The sequence below is a fragment of the Terrapene carolina genome, unplaced genomic scaffold, assembly GCF_002925995.2.
Source record: "Terrapene carolina triunguis isolate 2854851 unplaced genomic scaffold, T_m_triunguis-2.0 Scaffold58, whole genome shotgun sequence".
In the NCBI taxonomy this organism is placed as follows: Eukaryota; Metazoa; Chordata; order Testudines; family Emydidae; genus Terrapene; species Terrapene triunguis.
Window position 1 is genome coordinate 105,365,711 of NW_020664409.1, and position 19,980 is coordinate 105,385,690.

Below are 19,980 nucleotides of genomic sequence, written 5' to 3' on the forward strand. Positions count from 1 at the left end.
ACCAGAGGTTGCAACATTTGCAGAAATGAATTTTATGGTATTAAAATTACAGGCAGAGATGGCAATGATAGCTATAGTTAAAGTTGTCTAACACTTTCCATTAAAAGACCCTGTTTCCAGCTACTTAAAACTTGGCCAAATTTTAACCATGTGGTCTGAAAATTTCCATGCTGGGTCTCTGCCTCATATTTGCAGAAGTACTGAACACTCATAACTGCAAGTGAAGCCCACTGGAGCTGCGTTCCATGTATTCTGAAAAATCAAGCTCTAGCCGTCTCAAGCTGAGCTCTAAAAATTAGTGGACACTTTTAGCTTTAATCATTTTGTGCTTCAGCTCCCCCTGCTGTAAAATGGGGATAATCTCCCCACCTCATCTCATCTGGGAATGCAAGGCTGAGTAGTGTGAGTTTAACATATACTGCATTTCTCATTTAGGACCAGGGGTGGCTCTAGCTTTTTTGCCACCCCTAGCACGGCAGGCAGGCTGCCTTCGGCGGCATGCCTGCGGGAGGTCCCCAGTCCCGTGGATTTGGCGGCATGCCTGCGGGAGGTCCGCTGGTCCCGCGACTTCGGTGTACCCGCCGCCGAATTACTGCCGAATCCGCGGGACTGGCGGACCTTCCCGCAGGCATGCCACCGAAGGCTGCCTGACTGCCGCCCTCGCAGGGACCAGCAGGGCGCCCCCCGCGGCTTGCCGCCCCAGGCACGCACTTGGAGCGCTGGTGCCTGGAGCCGCCGCTGTTTAGGACACAAGCAGATGTCCTGGGATCAAGCAGCCATGGGAAGCAAAATTTATTAAAAAGGGGGTGGGGAGAACTGAACTTCGGTGTCCACACATCGTGGGTGAGTGCTCTAACCACTAGGCTAAAAGTTACAAGGAACCATCTCTCCCGCCGCCTCCCGTTGGGGCTTAGGTGTGTGCTAGGTGACCTGGTGCCTAAACTGAGGATGCTGTGCACATGGCAAGTGGCAGATCTTTAGACACCATGGACACTTTACCAGCAGAAATTTAGGTGCCTACAGAGACAGGCAGCAGCTGGGCAGGGGTTTTGAGGAGCTAAATTTTGGATTTAGGTACCTGAAGTGGCAGTTAGATGTCTTAATCCCTTTGCGGATCTGTCTCAAAGTCCCTCTCCCCTATAATATTTAAGTGATGAATGAGTACAGTAGAATCTCAGAGTTACGAACCACACACTTCATTTGGAACCAGAAGTATGCAATCAGGCAGCAGCAGAGACACACATACACACAAAAAAGCAAATATAGTACAGTAATTACATTACTGTGTTAAATGTAAAATAAAAAAAATAAATAAAGGGAAAGTTAAAAAAAGATTTGACAAGGTAAGGAAACTGTTTCTGTGCTTGTTTCATTTAAATTAAAATGGTTAAAAGCAGCATATTTCTTCTGAATAGTCTTCAAACCTGTATTAAGTCAGCGTTCAGTTGTAAACTTTTGAAAGAACAACCAAAATATTTTGTTCAGTTACCAACAACCTCCATTTCCGAGGTGTTCGTAACTTTGAGGTTCTATTGTACGTAACAATTTGGATTTTACAACAGCAGCTCAAACTAATGAGAAAGGCGAATTAAAAAAATATGAATTTAGAGAAACACCGATGAAGGCAATCACTAGAGAAAAGTTACAGTCAAGCAGTCCAATTAAGTCATTAACACACACACAGCACAATCCCCTACTTTCAATTACTGAGATACAGAGATGACAAAGGAAGTGAAACTATTTGAGACCCATTTTTTTTTTAAACAACAGACATGACTTAAGTGAGTGAGTGAGACTATATCATAGCTGCAGCTGTTGTCTGGCAGTAAATGAATGAATATTGGATCTGCCCCATTTGTTTTCTACTAGCTCATTTACCCCCAGAGAGATTGTTGTTGTTGCATTACTCAAGACTTATGTTACTTATGAGAAAGCTCTTCAGTTACTTAAAAATCTGCACAGGTTATTTTAATCTTGCTTCCTGTTGACAGAAATCTAAGCAAAACTATCCCTATTTTTAAATAAAAGCCCTGGCTATACATCACATGTACACTGTAAAATAATCAGAGTGTATTTGCTAAAACATTCAGGCATCTGTTTCAACAGCAGCACCAAGAAAAAGAATCCCAAACTGTTGTGTGAACAAATTTGCTGTTGCTGCCATTCCCGCAGAAGCTGAGCCTCTGGAAACTTTCAGACCCACGTAATAATAATGGAAACATTTAGCAAACTTTAACTTGCCTCCCATAATCAGGGCAATGTACAGTGTGTTCTACAGAGACCTAGAAAAAGAGCTGATAGATGAAAAGATACCACACATATATACTTACCGGGCCCTGGAGGCTCCCGTCCTCTCGGTCTATGCTGCCTCTGGAGAGCCGCACATCAGGTTTCTAAAGGAATGAAAAATGTGGTTTGGATTTTGTTTATGAGAGCATTACAAATTCAAACAGCGTAGGATTAAATTCATCCTAAAGGCAAGAAAGTACTATCGAAAAATTTACACTTTGACTACTAGAGATGTGATTTCATTGCATTCCTCACATCCCCGGTTCTTGTAACATGCTCCTGCAAGTACAGATACTGAAACTATCAGTAGTTTCTAAAGAACTGTTTTTCAGCTACCCATTTTCTGCTAGCACATAAAAATGCTTTATATAAATATTGATAGTACCATTTCCCCAACACAACATTGGAAAACCTGCATTTTAATTCTCTCAGAGTCAGCAGTCGTTTTTTATTGTATTTTCTTCCTAACAGCGAAAATTTCAACCACAGGATGAGAAATGCTGCGCATTAATTCCTGTTTCCTGCTTGAGAAAGGCTTATATGTACTTGGCTCCATCTCCAAGCCTGCAAATGGGGCCAATTACTGGAGCTCTTCAAACACTGCGTTTAAGATACAGAAAGCTAATAAAGAAGACTGGTTTCAATATCCTTCTGCTGACAGAAGAAGCAATAAACAAATTTACCTTTTATTAGAGTTAAAAACAGTACATGGAGGGCTCTTTTTAAATGGTACAAATGAAAAACTTTAGGGAAAAGTTTTTTATTTTTGTTTTTTTTTTAAACTTAATTTATCACTCTCTTCCTCACACACCCAGGTATCCACTGTATTTATACTTCTGAGACAAAAAAACATTTGGAAAGACCAACAGATAGGCATTCCTGAAACAATGGCTACTTTTGATCCCAAGACCACAAGGTCAGCTCAGTTAGGAAATTCCTCTGATGTCATGGATAGACCGACAAAGAATGAAAGAAGATCTGTCTTCTACCTCCCTCAGCTAGGAATGTGTATGGAGGAGTCCATTTTCCACTGCACATAATGCCTACTAACTCCAGTGCAAATTACGTGGGAATACAGTGGGGTTTTTTCTTATTTAGATAAATGCAGACTATGAAACACTGGATTTCACTAAAGTTATGTCATGTAGGGCTGTAAATTGTTTTGGGGTCAAACTTTTTGGAGGACAAAAATTCTGTGATTTTCATTTAAACCTACCCAGTCTCTATTCTCTGCTTATGAATGAAAATATGGGAGTGCTGTGCCCCGGAATACTCATGGTTAGACATATCTTGTTAAATGTTCCTGAAAAAAATTGACGTTGTGCTATACTGCAAAAACACACCTAATATCAGTCTTTAGGAATAGCCACCATTTGTTGGCAGCCAGTAAGAAGAGCCTGAGCTGTGGTACAGTCATACTGTCAGAATTCACTCAGGCTTTCACAGACTATTTACTATTTGTATTAAGGTAGTGCTTAAAGGCCCCAGATGAGATCAAGACCCCTTTGTGCTAGGCATTGTACGACTACATAGAAAGAGACAGTCCCTGCCTCAGCGAGACCTTACATTTTAAATAGACAAGACTGACAAAAGGTGGGAGAAAGGCAGTATTCTTCTTCTTATTATTCTGAAAAACTGAGGCAGAGAGAGATTGTGTGACTTGCTCAAGGTCACCCCGGAGAGTCTATGGCAAAGCTTGCAACTGAACCTAGATCTCTTGTATCTCAATCCATTGCCTTAACCACAAGAGCACACATCCTTTCTGATGAAAGATTCTTTTTTGCTAGCTATGTAGGTGTCCAATATACATATAAATATATATCTTACATAAACCATGTAATATTTTTCAATATATTTTAAACTGAACTAAACAACACAAAAATTATCTTGCTCTATCTTAGTAAACAAATGTAACCAAAGAGCTTTACATTACAATTGGATTTGGAGCTAGTGTTCAGAAATTGTCTTAGTTTCATTTTTATTTACATTGCAAATGCTCTTGGGCAAAGCAAAAAAATCTCAGTCACTAAAACACTGGATTGGGCAAACTTTAATGATTTTTAAGTTTCAATGAATTTACTTATTCTTCCAGGAAAGTGCCTAATAGCAGCATTCTTTCAGATAATGGTGAAATATTCTGTGTTTTTGAAGCAAAGGCAGAAGCATTATTACATACACTTGACAGCATAAAATACAACTTTCGGTGACATTAAATAGATACGGAGAAAGGGAAAATTGATGGAATTACAGTACTTCTATTTTCTCAGCTTCAAAATACAGGCAGGGGAAAAAAATCACTATCTTTTGATTGTGACTTGTTTTTAATATTCTGTAACTTTGTCCTTTAAATGCCAGGATCACACAACAGTGCTGTCTGACTGACTATTATATAAAGAACAGAAATCATGTCACACAAGTACTCCAGTTAAAAAGAAACTGTAGAAAACTGCCTGAGGAAAAGAAAGTCTCCACATGTCCCAACATAAATCTAGACTTTTCACACATGCTCAATTGCTAATACTTGCTCTCAGTCTTATTTCTGTAGGCTGGATTCAGTGCCCACTGAAATCAAAAGAAAGACTCCCATTGACTGAATGGGCTTTGGATCAGAGCCTCTAATGAACAATTCACTTATATTGTAAACACATTTCAATTTTAATAATCTTTAGGGATTCTCTTCCTTTTGGGCTTTGCCAAAATCCATATTTCTGCAATTCCTTCTATATTTACTCCCTTCTCCACTTTTGCCTATCTTGGTGCTTCTGTGGCCCCTCCCATAACAGTAGTATCTTAGGTTTCAGAGTAGCAGCCGTGTTACTCTGTGTCTGCAAAAAGAACAGGAGTACTTGTGGCACCTGAGGTCTGGTCTATACTACCCGCCTAAATCGGCGGGTAGAAATCGACCTCTCGGGGATCGATTTATCGCGTCCCGTTGGGACGCGACAATCGATCCCCGAATCGGCGCTCTAACTCCACCAGGGGAGGTGGTAGTAAGCGCCGCCGACAAAAAGCCGCAGAAGTCGATTTTGCCACCGTCCTCACAACGGGGTAAGTCGGCTGTGATACGTCGAATTCAGCTACGCTATTCACGTAGCTGAATTTGCGTATCTTAAATCGACTCCCCCCTGTAGTGTAGATGTAGCCTTAGAGACTAACAAATTTATTTGAGCATAAGTTTTCGTGGGCTACAGCCCACTTCATCGGATGCATAGAATGGAACATATAGTAAGGAGATATATATACACATACAGAGAGCATGAAAAGGTGGGAGTTGTCCTACCAACTCTAAGAGGCTAATTAATTAAGAGAAAAAACTTTTGTAGTGATAATCAAGATAGCCCATTTCAGACAGTTTGACAAGAGGTGTGAGAATACTTAACATGGGGAAATAGATTCAATGTGTGTAATGGCTCAGCCACTCCCAGTCTCTATTCAAGCCTAAGTTGATGGTGTCTAATTTGCATATTAATTCAAGTTCAGCAGTTTCTCATTGGAGTCTGTTTTTGAAGCTTTTCTGTTGCAAAATTGCCACCTTTAAGTCTGTTACTGAGTGACAAGAGAGGTTGAAGTGTTCTCCTACTGGTTTTTGAATGTTATGATTCCTGATGTCAGATTTGTGTCCATTTATTCTTTTGCGTAGGAGACTGTCCGGTTTGGCCAATGTACATGGCAGAGAGGCATTGCTGGCACATGATGGGATATATCACATTGGTAGATGTGCAGGTGAACGAGCCCCTGATGGCGTGGCTGATGTGATTAGGTGACCAATAGACTCCAACGAGAAACTGCTGAACTTGAATTAATTAGCCTCTTAGAGTTGGTAGGACAACTCCCACCTTTTCATGTTCTCTGTATGTGTATATATATCTCCTTACTATATGTTCCATTCTATGATTCCAATGAAGTGGGCTTTAGCCCACAAAAGCTTATGCTCAAATAAATTTGCCACAGTACTCCTGTTCTTTTTAGTAGTATCTTAGTGGCTAATGAAGACCAAAGAATTTATCCTTGCAACATCTATGTGAGATAGGGAAGTGTCACAGATCCACAAGATCGGTCCTATGGCCCCAGCTTTGGAACAGTCTCTGGGAGGACCCCGCAGGGTGCCAGACCCTCTAGGGGGTCTCACTCTTCCTTCAGGGAAAGACACATGGATTCGCTGGACCTCTGGGCCTTCAGCACCCCTGCTTCACACTGTGAGCTCTGATCAGTGAGCCCACCTGGGACAGACCCCTGAGGGAGACTTGTACAATTTTAGGGAGCAATGCACCTCCTCTGTCAGGATTTGCAGTGACACTCAGCTAGTGCTGTAAAACAGAGGAGTTTATCAGTAGTCTGGAACACAGCATTGGAAGTCCTTGATTAGCACAGAGAAAAGAAAGTTACAGCAGAGTCCATTCTGGTCAGCACAAAATCCCAAAGCTCTGTCACGCTGACCTCTCTTTGTCCCAGCTCAGGTGTGCGCCTCCACTGCTTCCTGCAGCCAACACTCAACTACCGTCCTAGAACCTCCCCAGCTAGGCAAACTCTGCTTGGCTTCCTGCTGAGAGGTGGGCCATCCATGGTTGTTGATTGCTAGATATCAAAGTCCTCGTGATTAGATTTGTCACTGTCTTCTCAGATGCTCCCCTGATATGGGACCTAAGGTCCAGACAGCTATGAGCCATTCATACCTATGCCCCTGAGCCTCTGCAGAGAGCAAATAACCCTTTCTACCCTTTAAGGGGTATTTGTGTGTATATATATTATATATAAACATAAAAAAATAGGAAAATATTAAAATACAACTCTACCCTGAAAAGTGACTCTGTAAAAATAGCAACCTGCTCAACAGACTTGTCTCATGCATCATCAACAGAATTGTTTACTAAGGTCCACGTAGTTAGACCTATGCAAACTCATTGAAAGCAATGGTGTTGCACAGGGATCACTGAGGACATGATTTGAAGACAACGACGCCTACAGGTAACGATCAACTGATGATGGCTAGGCATTAATTAATATCCATTTAATTTATATGTATCTTATTAAAAATATAACTGACTTGACTCTGTGCACACAGCCAGCCTATGTAAACACATGTACTTACAATTGTTACCATTATTCTCCAACTCCTGGTTCTTTCTGGTTGTCTATAACATTCCTTTATTTTATCTGGTCTTAAATTAGCTCAAAAGTTTTTTTTTTGACGCAGGGTTTGTCTTTTACTGCATGTTCCTACAATACCTACCACTATGGGATATCAGGGCCTTTAATACTTATCTATATAAAACCAACAACATGGATAGCCCTTTGCAAAGGAGCATATTTCCCAGGGGCTAGCAGGTACTGGCCTGCAGCACATATGAGTACTTCAGAAATGTAAGTACATACACAACAATATAAACACTTTCAGCCTCTGTCTAAGAATACAGTGCTCAATGACTAATAACAGGCACAGATGACTTTCTAAATCCCTTGAGATAATTCCCATTCTGATTTATTCACGTGTATAGCTGTGGGTTATCAGTTCAGCAAAGTGAGAGTTCTAAAGGCAATCCTATTGCAGCTTTGATCTTTCTAAGTGATAAGATTTCACCGACCCTTTTAGCCCCTGGGTGCTAGCACTGGAACAATGATATGCTGCCAGAATTTTAACGAGAAAAAAAAAATTCTACCTCAGTTAGCAACAATGCACATGACACTCCCTGAATAAAATACTCGCCACCCACCACACACAAAAATCTACCAGTTTCAGACTCTATCCATCATTCTAAACCGCCAAACCAAATCCCTCATCCTTTCCATTCCCTACCTCATGCCCAGTACCTTTGGACTCACCATGCTCCCCTTCCCTAGAACCTTATGGAGACTTCCCTACTTGACAGTGGCAGCTGACAGGGATTGTGTGGCTGGTTGGATGGGGAGCTGATCCCCTCTGATGATTAGTTGGTCGGGAAAATATGTCCCCTTTGGTTCTTGAGTGGGCAGTGGAAGGATTTTTCCAGTGCTTATTGGGGCGGGGCGGGGGATCTCATGGCATATGGACTTGGGAGGTAAAGCAGAGCAAAGTTCCCAAGGAAATCAGTCAGTTGCTGAGCCCCATGAAATGAACCCATCCAGCCAAGCTGGTGTGTCTTGTAGAGTCTAGTTAACACCATGATAAGGGATAGAAACATTTTTATAAAAAATGAAATCTGAAGATGTTGGAGAAATTCATGGTTTAGGATCCCACATTTACCTGGGAAAGTTTATCACTTGCCACTGGTGAGTGGATTTTTCAAGCCCTGATTCTCCTCATGACCCTTAATGACTGTAGCAATAAAACCACCTTCAAATACATTTCATGTATTTCCATAATATGAAATCTCTCTCTCTTGACCAGTGGTTCTCAAACTTTTTTACTGGTGACCCCATTCACATAGCAAGCCTCTGTGTGCGACCCCCCTTTTAAATTAAAAACACTTATTTACATATTTAACACCATTATAAATGCTGGAGGCAAAGTCAGGTTTGGGGTGGAGGCTGACAGCTCGCGACCCCCCATGTAATAACCTCATGACCCCGTGAGGGGTCCCAAACCCCCAGTTTGAGAACCCCTGCTCTTGACCTTTCAGACTGTGGGGCTGAGCAAAGGTTTCTTTCAATGGCAGAAGTACTGAATGTACTAAGCAAAAATGGAAGTGTGAGCAAAATATTTTGTACTTGCTATTTCTACAGATTTCTTTAGAGCGGGAAGAAATTATATCCTTCTGGTCGTAAATTCACAGTAAATCTTACAGTAAATCAAAAGCCTCCAAAAGAAAGGGGATTTCTTGTCTACGTCTAATAAAGTGTGGTGTCACATATCTGAATTCTTTTGGAAATATCAACATGGAGTTTTCAGAATGGATGCATATGATGAAGAATTGGAATATAACCTACTGTACTTACATTACTGTTACTCATTAATAAAAACATATTGGTATTTTCAAGACATGCCAAGCTATAATATCTTGGTAGGATTTTCTCATGCTAAAAATTAAAACCCTATTTTAGTAGCAAGTCACATCAGTTACTCTTGAGTTACCGTTCTCAGAGTCAAAGTTGGACAAGTATTAAACCATATGCATGTGGGAACTTTTATATACACAAAAACAAACAACAAGATAAGGAAACTATGCAAGTTATTTCATCCACAGCTATTGAGAGAAGGGAATATAAAGTTTTTAATGCAGCACTGCTCTCTCTGATGCCACAAGTGCTGAGAAACTGCTAAACAGAGTGCATATGTGCCTAATGAACAATTAGGCACTGTCAACACAAAACCAGAGAAGGATCCAAAGTGGGAATAAAATACAAATACGTGAACAGATCATTTAAATGCTGTAAGAAAACATTTGACAGAAGACCAACATTGCACATGTAGCCAACCAGAGGTTCTGAATCTAGAAAATGTGTCTGCAATTATTTGGAATTTAACTGGCAATATGATGTTTAACCTGAAACACAAACATGTATGCACATACAGTATATTTCCTCATCCAGGGTTTTTGTATAGGGCACCCGTCACCATGATATTTACGCATTACTAAGGTAAATTATATCTACATGATGGAGGCTTCTGTTTGTCTCCTTTCTTTACTTGCAGAAGGCTCTCCTTTTGGGTTAAATTATACAGTCACACACACATATAGTCTATAATCTAGAAATGTCAAAATTCAAATTTCAAAAATCAGGAATATATTTGATAGTCGGATCAAAAAAAAAACAGAATCACCAATAAAAGTCTTAAAAGAATGATTTAAAAATTATTATAATAAATGAATTAACAGATTTACTTGAAAATTCATTCTGTATTCAGAGAGTAAATGATGTAAGTTTGGGTTATACATACACACAAACTATGACTCTAATCCTGCAATCCCATCCATATGGAGAGACCTCTGCCAACATGGATTCCCTATGACTCAACAGGGCTCCATAAGGGCACAAGTCCCAACCTACATAGATCAGAGAGCAGAACAGTGGCCTGCATTCTTTTTGTCGGTGCTACAGAGCTGAAATTGAGTGTAGCAGAGAGGGTGGTTTGGTGTGGTAAAGTATTGTGACAGTAGTGAGGTAATGCTTGGAAATTGGTATTGTGTTGATGTGAATGTTGCTTTAACTTTGGATTTCCTTGTTTTGTGCTTGTGTTGCTGAGAAAAAAATACACACAAACAAGCGTAAATAAGATTTTGTGTGTAAATAAATGCATGCAAACCAACACATATGAGGTAGCCTGCCGTTCAGAACGAGATCTTCATTTATATCTTGGACTATTTTAGGCACTGTCTTAATTTGGTTACTGAATTAAGTTATAGCTATATAAACCAGCAGTAATCTGATTTAAGTGGGTCCACAAAGGGGTTTTAAATTAATCAAAAAACAAATTGTATTTACACTGGTGCAACTTTGATGTTTAGACATCATCATCATGTTCCTATTATGCCTCTGGTGTTTAGGGCAGTGATGAAGCTTCTCCACTCCTGTCTGTTTCTGGCAAGTCTTTCAGTGGTTCCCCAGCTGTGCCCCAGGTTTTTCAGCTCAGCTTCCACAGCTCTTCGCCATGTTGTTTTCGGGCGGCCTCGTTTTCACTTGCCTTCAGGTGTTCATCTGATTGCTACTCTGGTTATGGAATCAGTTTCCATCCGAAGCACATGACCGATCCATCTCCAACGCTTCCTGGCAATGATGGTGCTCAGATCCTCTTGGCTGCACTGTGTCAATAGATCTTGGTTTGAGATTGTTCTGGGCCAAAAGATATGCAGGATTTTTCTGAGGCAGGTTGTATGGAATGAAGGCAGTTTGGACATGTCATACTTTCTCATTCCCCAGCATTCTGAACTATAAAGTAGCGTTGAAAGTATGCAGCTCTGATAAATCTTGAGTTTGGTTTTGGTGTTGTATTTTGATGATTTCCAGACCGTATTTAAGCTCCCGAAGGTGTTCCTGGCTTTACTGATTTTATTCCGGATGTCCTGGCTTGTTCCACTGTCCTGGCTGATGGTGCTGCCCAAGTATGTTTAGACAAGACCTTGATAAATAATGACTCTTCACTTTTATAACCACTTAAATTTGATGATCTCACAGGGCTTTACAAACAAGAAAGTCTCACAACCCCTTTGAGAGTTAGGTCAATATCCTTTTATTAGAGATGGGGAAATTAAAGTTAAGTGATGTGGTAAAAATAGGGTGACCAGATAGCAAGTGTGAAAAATTGGGACGGGGATGGGGGGTGTTAGTGGTGGTAATAAGTTGCCTATATAAGACAAAGCCCCTAATATTGGGACATCTGGTCACCCTAGGTAAAAATCACAATCAGTGAGAGACTAGAATCCAGAACTCCTACCTGGCAGACTCATGCTCTGTCCAATAGAACATCTGAATGATGAAATAAGCAAATGATAGACTTCTGCTTGTTATGCATAACATGCTTAATACTGTTATCCCATCCCTAGATTGTTAGCTGCCAGGTTTGGAGACTTTTTTTTTATTTGTCTGTACTACACTTAATACAATAGCAAGCTGTTCCTTGATTGGTGCTCCACGCACTTCTGTAATACAAAGAACTGTAGAGTAAATTTTGTCCGTCATCTTTCAGTTCCTCAGCACTGTGAGACACTGATCTCCAAACATTAACATTTTAGTAATTTTTGTCAAAACAATCTGAAAGAAAATCTCTTACTGCTAATTTAATTTCTCATAGTGCAATAAAGATGCCAGCCCAGACAGTGTGTAATATGATCTACCTACCAGCAGATGGACAGGAAAAAAAACCCTTATGTCGGCCCTGTAGTAAAAGAGGTGTCCTAGCCAAATACATGACCTCCTAATTCACTCCTGTCTCCCAGCAGGTAGAGTTTTCTGTCTCTGAGCTTGAAGTTTTTAACAGTTCTTTATTCTATCTAACCTTGCTTCTATACTGACTGAAGCAGTTTTAGCTGATGGCTTCCCTTGAGAGATTTGTTTATTATTTTCTTTTTTATAAGCAGGATTTCAGAATACTGAATTCAGTTAATACCAACCAGTTAATACGGACAGATGCAAACAGAATTTCTGTCTGTCAGTATTAATCAGCTTTGCATAGTAAATCAGTTTTATGAAAGCTACTTTCAAAGATAATTTCTTCTCTGCCCATGCAGTAACTTACATTTCGGTGCCATTCCAATTTCATTCCTTGTTTGCACTGTCCCTGTTAACAATAATCATAGCATAATATATTCAGTGTTAACTATTTTGTGCTGTTGTGTTTGGAGCTACAGTTTCCGGTTGCAGAAAGAACAGAAAATTCTGAGTCTATGAGCAAATCAGTGTTCTTCCTGGTAAGCAGTGGTTGCACTAGTGCAGGGGTAGGCAACCTATGGCACGCGTGCTGAAGGTGGCACGAGCTGATTTTCAGTGGCACTCACACTGCCCGGGTCCTGGCCACCGGTCCGGGGGGCTCTGCATTTTAATTTAATTTTAAATTAAGCTTCTTAAACATTTTAAAAACCTTATTTACTTTATATACAACAATAGTTTAGTTATATATTATAGACTTAGAGAAAGAGACCTTCTAAAAACGTTAAAATGTATTACTGGCATGCAAAACCTTAAATTAGAGTGAATAAATGAAGACTTGGCATACCACTTCTGAAAGGTTGCCAACCCCTGCACTAGTGCCATCCCCAGTATGGTCTCTCTTCTTAATGCTCAATATATCATAATAGGCAATTGGTAAATTTCTGTTTTCCTGAGAAACTCGATTCTCTGTGGTAGAAGCAATGCATGTTTTAGGAGCCTGGGGTATGCTGACTGCCTTTGTAAACAGACCTGATTCTGACCTCACACCCATGCAAATTGGGAATAACTTCATTAAAGTCAACTGAGTTACATTCGTTCAAAACCAGTCTAAGTGGAGACTGAAATCAGGCTCTGACACATCTATTCTCTACACACAGAATAATCCTCTGAAAGTTTCCTAATTTTAGGTGCATCATGCAGGAGGAGAATCATGTTTCTGTAGAGATTTTCTACCAAAACTCATAGTCCTAATGTTTTCTCGATGGAAAAGTATTCTTACCAGAGCATATGTGGGACTCAGCAATAGATTTGAGACAATAATGAACTCTGCTCTTCTCTATGAGAAGAAAGAGGAGCCACAGATGGGAAATACTGGTGAAGAGACAAGTGATTTCTCACCAGACCATGAAGAATGTTCAGAACAAACCTCACATTGAATCTGATCTTCCACCTTTACACATGCAAGACTCTTGTGACATCTTCAGGAGATATGCACTAGTAAGGTCTGCAGATTGGGCCTATTGTGAGGACAGCTGAAGACATCATATAAGACACACTGAAAGCAATCTTCATGGCCAGTGAAACAGAATTCAAATGAAAGGTGAGAGCATCTAAAAACAAATTTCTCCTGATGGATGTTAGGCAGTCTGGATTTAACAGGGAAGTTCATAAAAAAAAATGTAGATACAAAGGAAGCCTTTAACCTTCTTCATATCTAGGACTATGGTCCATTAGAGACATGTGCTAGTAACCTGTTTTCCACCATAATTTCCCCAGGAATAAACCTGGAGAATGAAATCTCATTTTCAAGAACTGCCTGGTTGTTAATTAAACAGTTTCCTTCAACAACATACTATGGATTCGAATATATTATGCTAATAAAATGTTAGCTTGTAATACCTAGCAATATATAAATCTCCATTAAATCTGTAACTGGCATCCAAAAAAAAAAAAAAAAAACCCCTTGAAGTCTCTGAACAGAATACATACAAAGAAAAAACAGGCAGGAGATGAGCCAAAGGTGAGGGGAGCATCCTTTCCCCTATGATTTGCTCAAGAAAAACAAAAATAATCATCCAAGATGAGATTTTGGAATTTTGCGTGTGACTCTCCATTTCCCCTTTTTGTATCCCTCAAAGAGTTCACATCAGGCCAATCCACCCTTCTGAGGAATGTACAATATAGCTGCTCCCAGAGCTTGTCAACACTACTTCTAATTTTGCTGGAGTGTGTCACCTGAGTGCCAGTGATGGAAAACGCAGGCTGATAAAGGCAGAATGAAATTTAACAAATTCCTCCAAGCTGATGCTGAAGCTATATTACAGGCTAAGAGAAGCTTCCTATCAGTCTTCATTGACGCTGCCAAATCCCACCCCATGGAACTATCCAGAGTGGTACACTCTGAGTATCCATTCTGAGTATCTACATCCTGTATTTGACCTGAGTAACTAGAGCTGCAAAGAACTATCATTCTACTTCACTGAAAAGATCATGCGCATTTGGGAAGGCTTCCCAAAAATTTCAATCTGCCCAGTCTGCAGCCCATAGTTTGCTTGCATTCCTCAAGTTCAGTACATTCACTCATCAAGAAGTTCTGGATACCCTAAAGGAGTCTTGACCCAAGACTTGTGAATCCTATCCAAACCCTTCCTGGCTTGAAAGAGAGTCATGAGCAACTGGTGCCACTCATGACCAAAATAGTCAACACCTCATTCAGGGAAGGACCCTTCTCTTCCTCCTTCAAACACGCAAAAGTCCAACCAACACTAAAGAAACCCACCCTGGATACATAAATTCTAGCCAAATACCTCAAAGTGTCAAACCTTCTTTTCCTGAGCAAGCTGATAAAAGAAGTTAGCCAAAAACCATCTTCAACCTTATCTAACTGAAACTAATATTCTGGGTTTGACACAATCTGGATTCAGGCCAGGACATGGAACTGTATTGATTTACTGGTACCGATGACCTGCTGCCAATAGACAGAAGGCAGGCATCCATTCTTATTCTCCTGGACTTCTCTGCAATATTTGATCCAGTTTACAATAAGACAGCTGTCTTGCCTGAAAGAGGTCGGAAGGGTCGAAGGTAATACACTAAAATGATTTAAAAAAACAACAAGGAGTCTGGTGGCACCTTAAAGACTAACAGATTTATTTGGGCATAAGCTTTTGTGGGTAAAAACCTCACTTCTTCAGATGCATAGAGTGAAAGTTACAGATGCAGGCATTATATACTGACACATGGAGAGCAGGGAGTTACTTCGCAAGTGGAGAACCAGTGTTGACAGGGCCAATTAAATCAGGGTGGATGTAGTCCACTCCCGATAATAGATGAGGAGGTGTCAATTCCAGGAGAGGAAAAGCTGCTTCTGTAATGAGCCAGCCACTCCCAGTCCCTATTCAAGCCCAGATTAATGGTGTTAAATTTGCAAATGAATTTTAGTTCTGCTGTTTCTCTTTGAAGTCTGTTTCTGAAGTTTTTTTGTTCAATGATAGTGACTTTTAAATCTGTAATAGAATGACCAGGGAGACTGAAGTGTTCACTTACTGGCTTTTGTATGTTACCATTCCTGATGTCCGATTTGTGTCCATTTATTCTTTTGCGGAGGGACTGTCCGGTTTGGCCAATGTACATGGCAGAGGGGCATTGCTGGCACATGATGGCATATATAACATTAGTAGATGTGCAGGTGAATGAGCCCTTGATGGTGTGGCTGATGGGGTTGGGTCCTCTGATGGTGTCGCCAGAGTAGATATGGGGACAGAGTAGGCAACGAGGTTTGCTACAGGGATTGGTTCCTGGGTTGGTATTTCTGTGGTGTGGTGTGTAGTTGCTGGTGAGTATTTGCTTCAGGTTGGGGGGTTGTCTGTAAGCGAAGACTGGCCTGCCTCCCATGGTCTGTGAGAGTGAGGGATCATTTTCCAGGATAGGCCCTGTCAACACTGGTTCTCCACTTGCGAAGTAACTCCCTGCTCTCCATGTGTCAGTATATAATGCCTGCATCTGTAACTTTCACTCTATGCATCTGAAGAAGTGAGGTTTTTACCCATGAAAGCTTATGCCCAAATAAATCTGTTAGTCTTTAAGGTGCCACCAGACTCCTTGTTGTTTTTGTAGATACAGACTAACACGGCTACCCCCTGATACTTAAAATGATTTAAGTCCTTCTTGGAGAGATGCACCCAAAGAGTAGTGATGGGACACTGCACGTCTATGTTGCCTCACATGGAGTCTCACAAGTTTCACTTGTCTCTCTGACCCTATTCAACACCTGCATGTAGCCACTAGTTGAACTGGTCAGATGACATGGGTTCAAGTGCCTGTAATATGAACATGACACGCTCTACCTATTCTTCACCACATACAACCATAGTGCTATCACCAGTAATTGGATGAGATCAGCTCATGGATAAAGAACAGCTGGTTGAAACTGAACCCAAGCAAGACAGAGGTGATGCTGGTAGGCAGAGGAAAGCATTCTGAAGCGTTTGCAGCCACTGTGCAATCTTCTTTGGTAGCGGGTCTACACCTGCAATTGGTCAATCAGTCTGTAGCTAAACTCTCACATTCTTCCCTGATGCTAAACTCTCACACAGCAACATTGGTAAGCAATGCTTTCTACCATATCCAGTTGGCTAGGAGACTCCATACCACCTTGGCAAATGATGACCTGGCCTCAGTTATTCAAGCTGTTGTCAGTTCTGAGCTGCACTAAAGCAAGGAGATACACATGAGATGGTTGAGTTCAGGATCCTGAAAAAAGGAAGAAAGGAGAGTAGCAAAATACAGACCCTGGACTTCAGAAAAAGCAGACTTAGACTCCCTTAGGGAACTGATAGGCAGGATCCCTGGAAGGCTAATATGAAGGGGCAAGGAGTCCAGGAGAGCTGGCTGTATTTTAAAGAAGCCTTATTGAGGGCACAGGAACAAACCATCCCGATGTGCAGAAAGAATAGCAAATATGGCAGGCGACCAGCTTGGCTTAACAGTGAAATCTTTGGTGAGCTTAAACTCAAAAAGGAAGCTTATAAGAAGTGGAAATTTGGACAAATGACCAGGGAGGAGTATAAAAATATTGCTAGAGCATGCAGGGGTGTAAGCAGAAAGGCCAAGGCACAACTGGAGTTGCAGCTAGCAAGGAATGTGAAGGGTAACAAGAAGGGTTTCTACAGGTATGTTAGCAACAAGAAGGTGGTCAGGGAAAGTGTGGGCCCCTTACTGAATGGGGGAGGCAACATAGTGACAGATGATGAGGAAAAAGCTTAAGTACTCAATGCTTTTTTTGCCTCGGTCTTCACAGACAAGGGCAGCTCTGGGCAACACAGCATAGGGAGTAGGTGAGCAGCCCTCAGTGGTGAAAGAACAGGTTAAGGACTATTTAGAAAAGCTGGACGTGCACAAGTCCATGGGTCCAGATCTAATGCATCCAAGGGTGCTGAGGGAGTTGGCTGATGTGATTGCAGAGCCATTGAAAATTCGTGGTGATCCGGGGAGGTCCCGGACGATTGGAAAAAGGCAAATATAGTGCCCATATTTTAAAAAGGGAAAAAAGAGAACCTGGGGAACTACAGACTGGTCAGCCTCACTTCAGTCCCCAGCAAAATCATGGAGCAGGTCCTCAAGGAATCCATTTTGAAGAACTTGGAGGAGAGGAAGGTGATCAGGAACAGTCAACATGGATTCACCAAGGGCAAGTCATACCTGACCAACCTGATTGCCTTCTATGATGAGATAACTGGCTCTGTGGATAGGGGGAAAGCGGTAGATGTGATAGATCTTGACTTTAGCAAAACTTTTGATACGGTCTCCCACAGTATTCATGCCAGCAAGTTAAAAAAGTATGGATTGGATGAATGGACTATAAGGTGGACAGAAAGCTGGCTAGATTGTCGGGCTCAACAGGTAGTGATCAACGGCTCAATGTCTACTTGGCAGCAAGTGGAGAGCCCCAGGGGTTGGTCCTGGGGCCGGTTTTGTTCAACATCTTTATTAATGATCTGAATAATGGGATTAATTGCACCCTTAGCAAGTTTGCAGATGACACTAAACTGGGGGGAGAGGTAGATACGATGGAGGGTAGGGATAGAGTCCAGAGTAATCTAGACAAATTGGAGGATTGGGCCAAAAGAAATCTGATGAGGTTCAACAAGGACAAGTGCAGAGTCCTGCACTTAGGAAGGAAGAATCCTATGTACCGCTACAGGCTGGGGACTGAGTGGCTAAGCAGCAGTTCCACAGAAAAGGATCTGGGGATTACAGTGGACGAGAAGCTGGATATGAGTCAGCAGTGTGCCCTTCTTGCCAAGAAGGCCAATGGCATATTGGGCTGTATTAGTAGGAGCATTACCAGCAGATCGAGGGAAGTGATTATTCCCCTCTATTCAGCACTGGTGAGGCCACACCTGGAGTATTGCGTCCAGTTTTGGTCCCCCCACTACAGAAAGGATGTGGACAAATTGGAGAGAGTACAGCAGACAGCAATGAAAATGATTAGGGGGCTGGGGCACATGACTTACAAAGAGAGGCTGAGGGAACTGGGGTTATTTAGTCTGCAGAAGAGAAGAGTGAGGGGGGATCTGATAGCAGCCTTCAATTACCTGAAGGGGGATTCCAAAGAGGATGGAGTTGGGCTGTTCTCAGTGGTGGCAGATGACAGAACAAGAAGCAATGGTCTCAAGTTGCAGTGGGGGAGGTCTAGGTTGGATATTAGGAAACACTATTTCACTAGGAGGGTGGTGAAGCACTGGAATGGGTTACCTAGGGAGGTGGTGGAATCTCCATCCTCAGAGGTTTTTAAGGCCCGGCTTGACAAAGCCTTGGCTGGGATGATTTAGTTGGTGTTGGTTCTGCTTTGAGCAGGGGATTGGACTAGATGACCTCCTGAGGTCTCTTTCAACCCTAATATTCTATGATTCTAAGTCTTCAGCAATTAGGAAACTAAATGGTACAGAATGCTGTAGCATGTCTCCTCAGCAACACTGAACACATCAAACCTGTATTCCACTCCCCTACACTTGTGTCTCATAGAATACTGAGCCAAGTTCAAGGTCTCAGTTGTTTTCTTCAAAGCACTCAGTGGCCTGGGCCCAGAGAACCTACAAGATCACCTAAAGCTCCACGAAGACAATTGTGGTTGATAAATTTGTCCCTTTGGCACAATGGAACTTTCTGCAATGAGGGTAAAGCTCATCTGTGCAAGGGACAGTTTTCTTGGGGGCCAGTTCAGGACAGTAGAACAGACTCCCACAGGAACTAAGGACCATCATAAACCTCACTGCCTTCCACTCTAAGTGCAACATCCACTTCTTTGCCTTTGCCTTCCGTGACAAATATTCAGCAACATGTGTACATTATAAAAAAATTCTAAAACAAAACATTCCACTGTGCACACTTCTCCCCCTGGGGAAAGGATGAAAAATCATGAGAAGAAAAAAAAACATGACAGATATTAGTCATGATGCTTAATGCACTAATGAAAGGTGCTCAGTTATTATAGTGGTAAGCATGGCATAAGAACCTATATAGAACAGAACAGAGCACTGTTCCTCATCCTGTGGTCTGACTGTGCTGTCTCTGTAGCATTCCCAGTAGAATCATAGAATATCATAGGGACCTCAGGAGGTCATCTAGTCCAACTCCCTGCTCAAAGCAGGACCAATCCCCACATAAATCATCAGCCAGGGCTTTGTCAAGCCTGACTTTAAAAACCTCCAAGGAAGGAGATTCCACCACCTCCCTAGCTAAGTCATTCCAGTGCTTCACCACCCTCCTAGTGAAAACGTTTTTCCTAATATCCAACCTAAACCTCCCCCAGCTGTTGGTCTGAAGAGTGAGCATCTGAACACAGAACTTGAACTCTGAGTCTGTGTTTTGCTGCTAATATAGATGTTTGGGAAACTAGAGTTTGAT

General features: G+C 41.6%; 1 protein-coding gene across 9 annotated transcripts in view; it reads right to left on the minus strand.

Annotated features, from left to right (window-relative positions):
• PTK2 (protein tyrosine kinase 2) overlaps positions 1–19,980 on the minus strand; it is a 352,467-nt gene that overhangs the window by 17,146 nt on the left and 315,341 nt on the right. For all 9 annotated transcript variants that reach the window (XM_026646750.1, XM_026646742.1, XM_029913965.1 and 6 more), the window contains one exon: positions 2,331–2,393. In XM_026646750.1, coding sequence (XP_026502535.1) covers positions 2,331–2,393 — 63 coding nt within the window. The remainder of the gene's footprint in view (positions 1–2,330; positions 2,394–19,980) is intronic.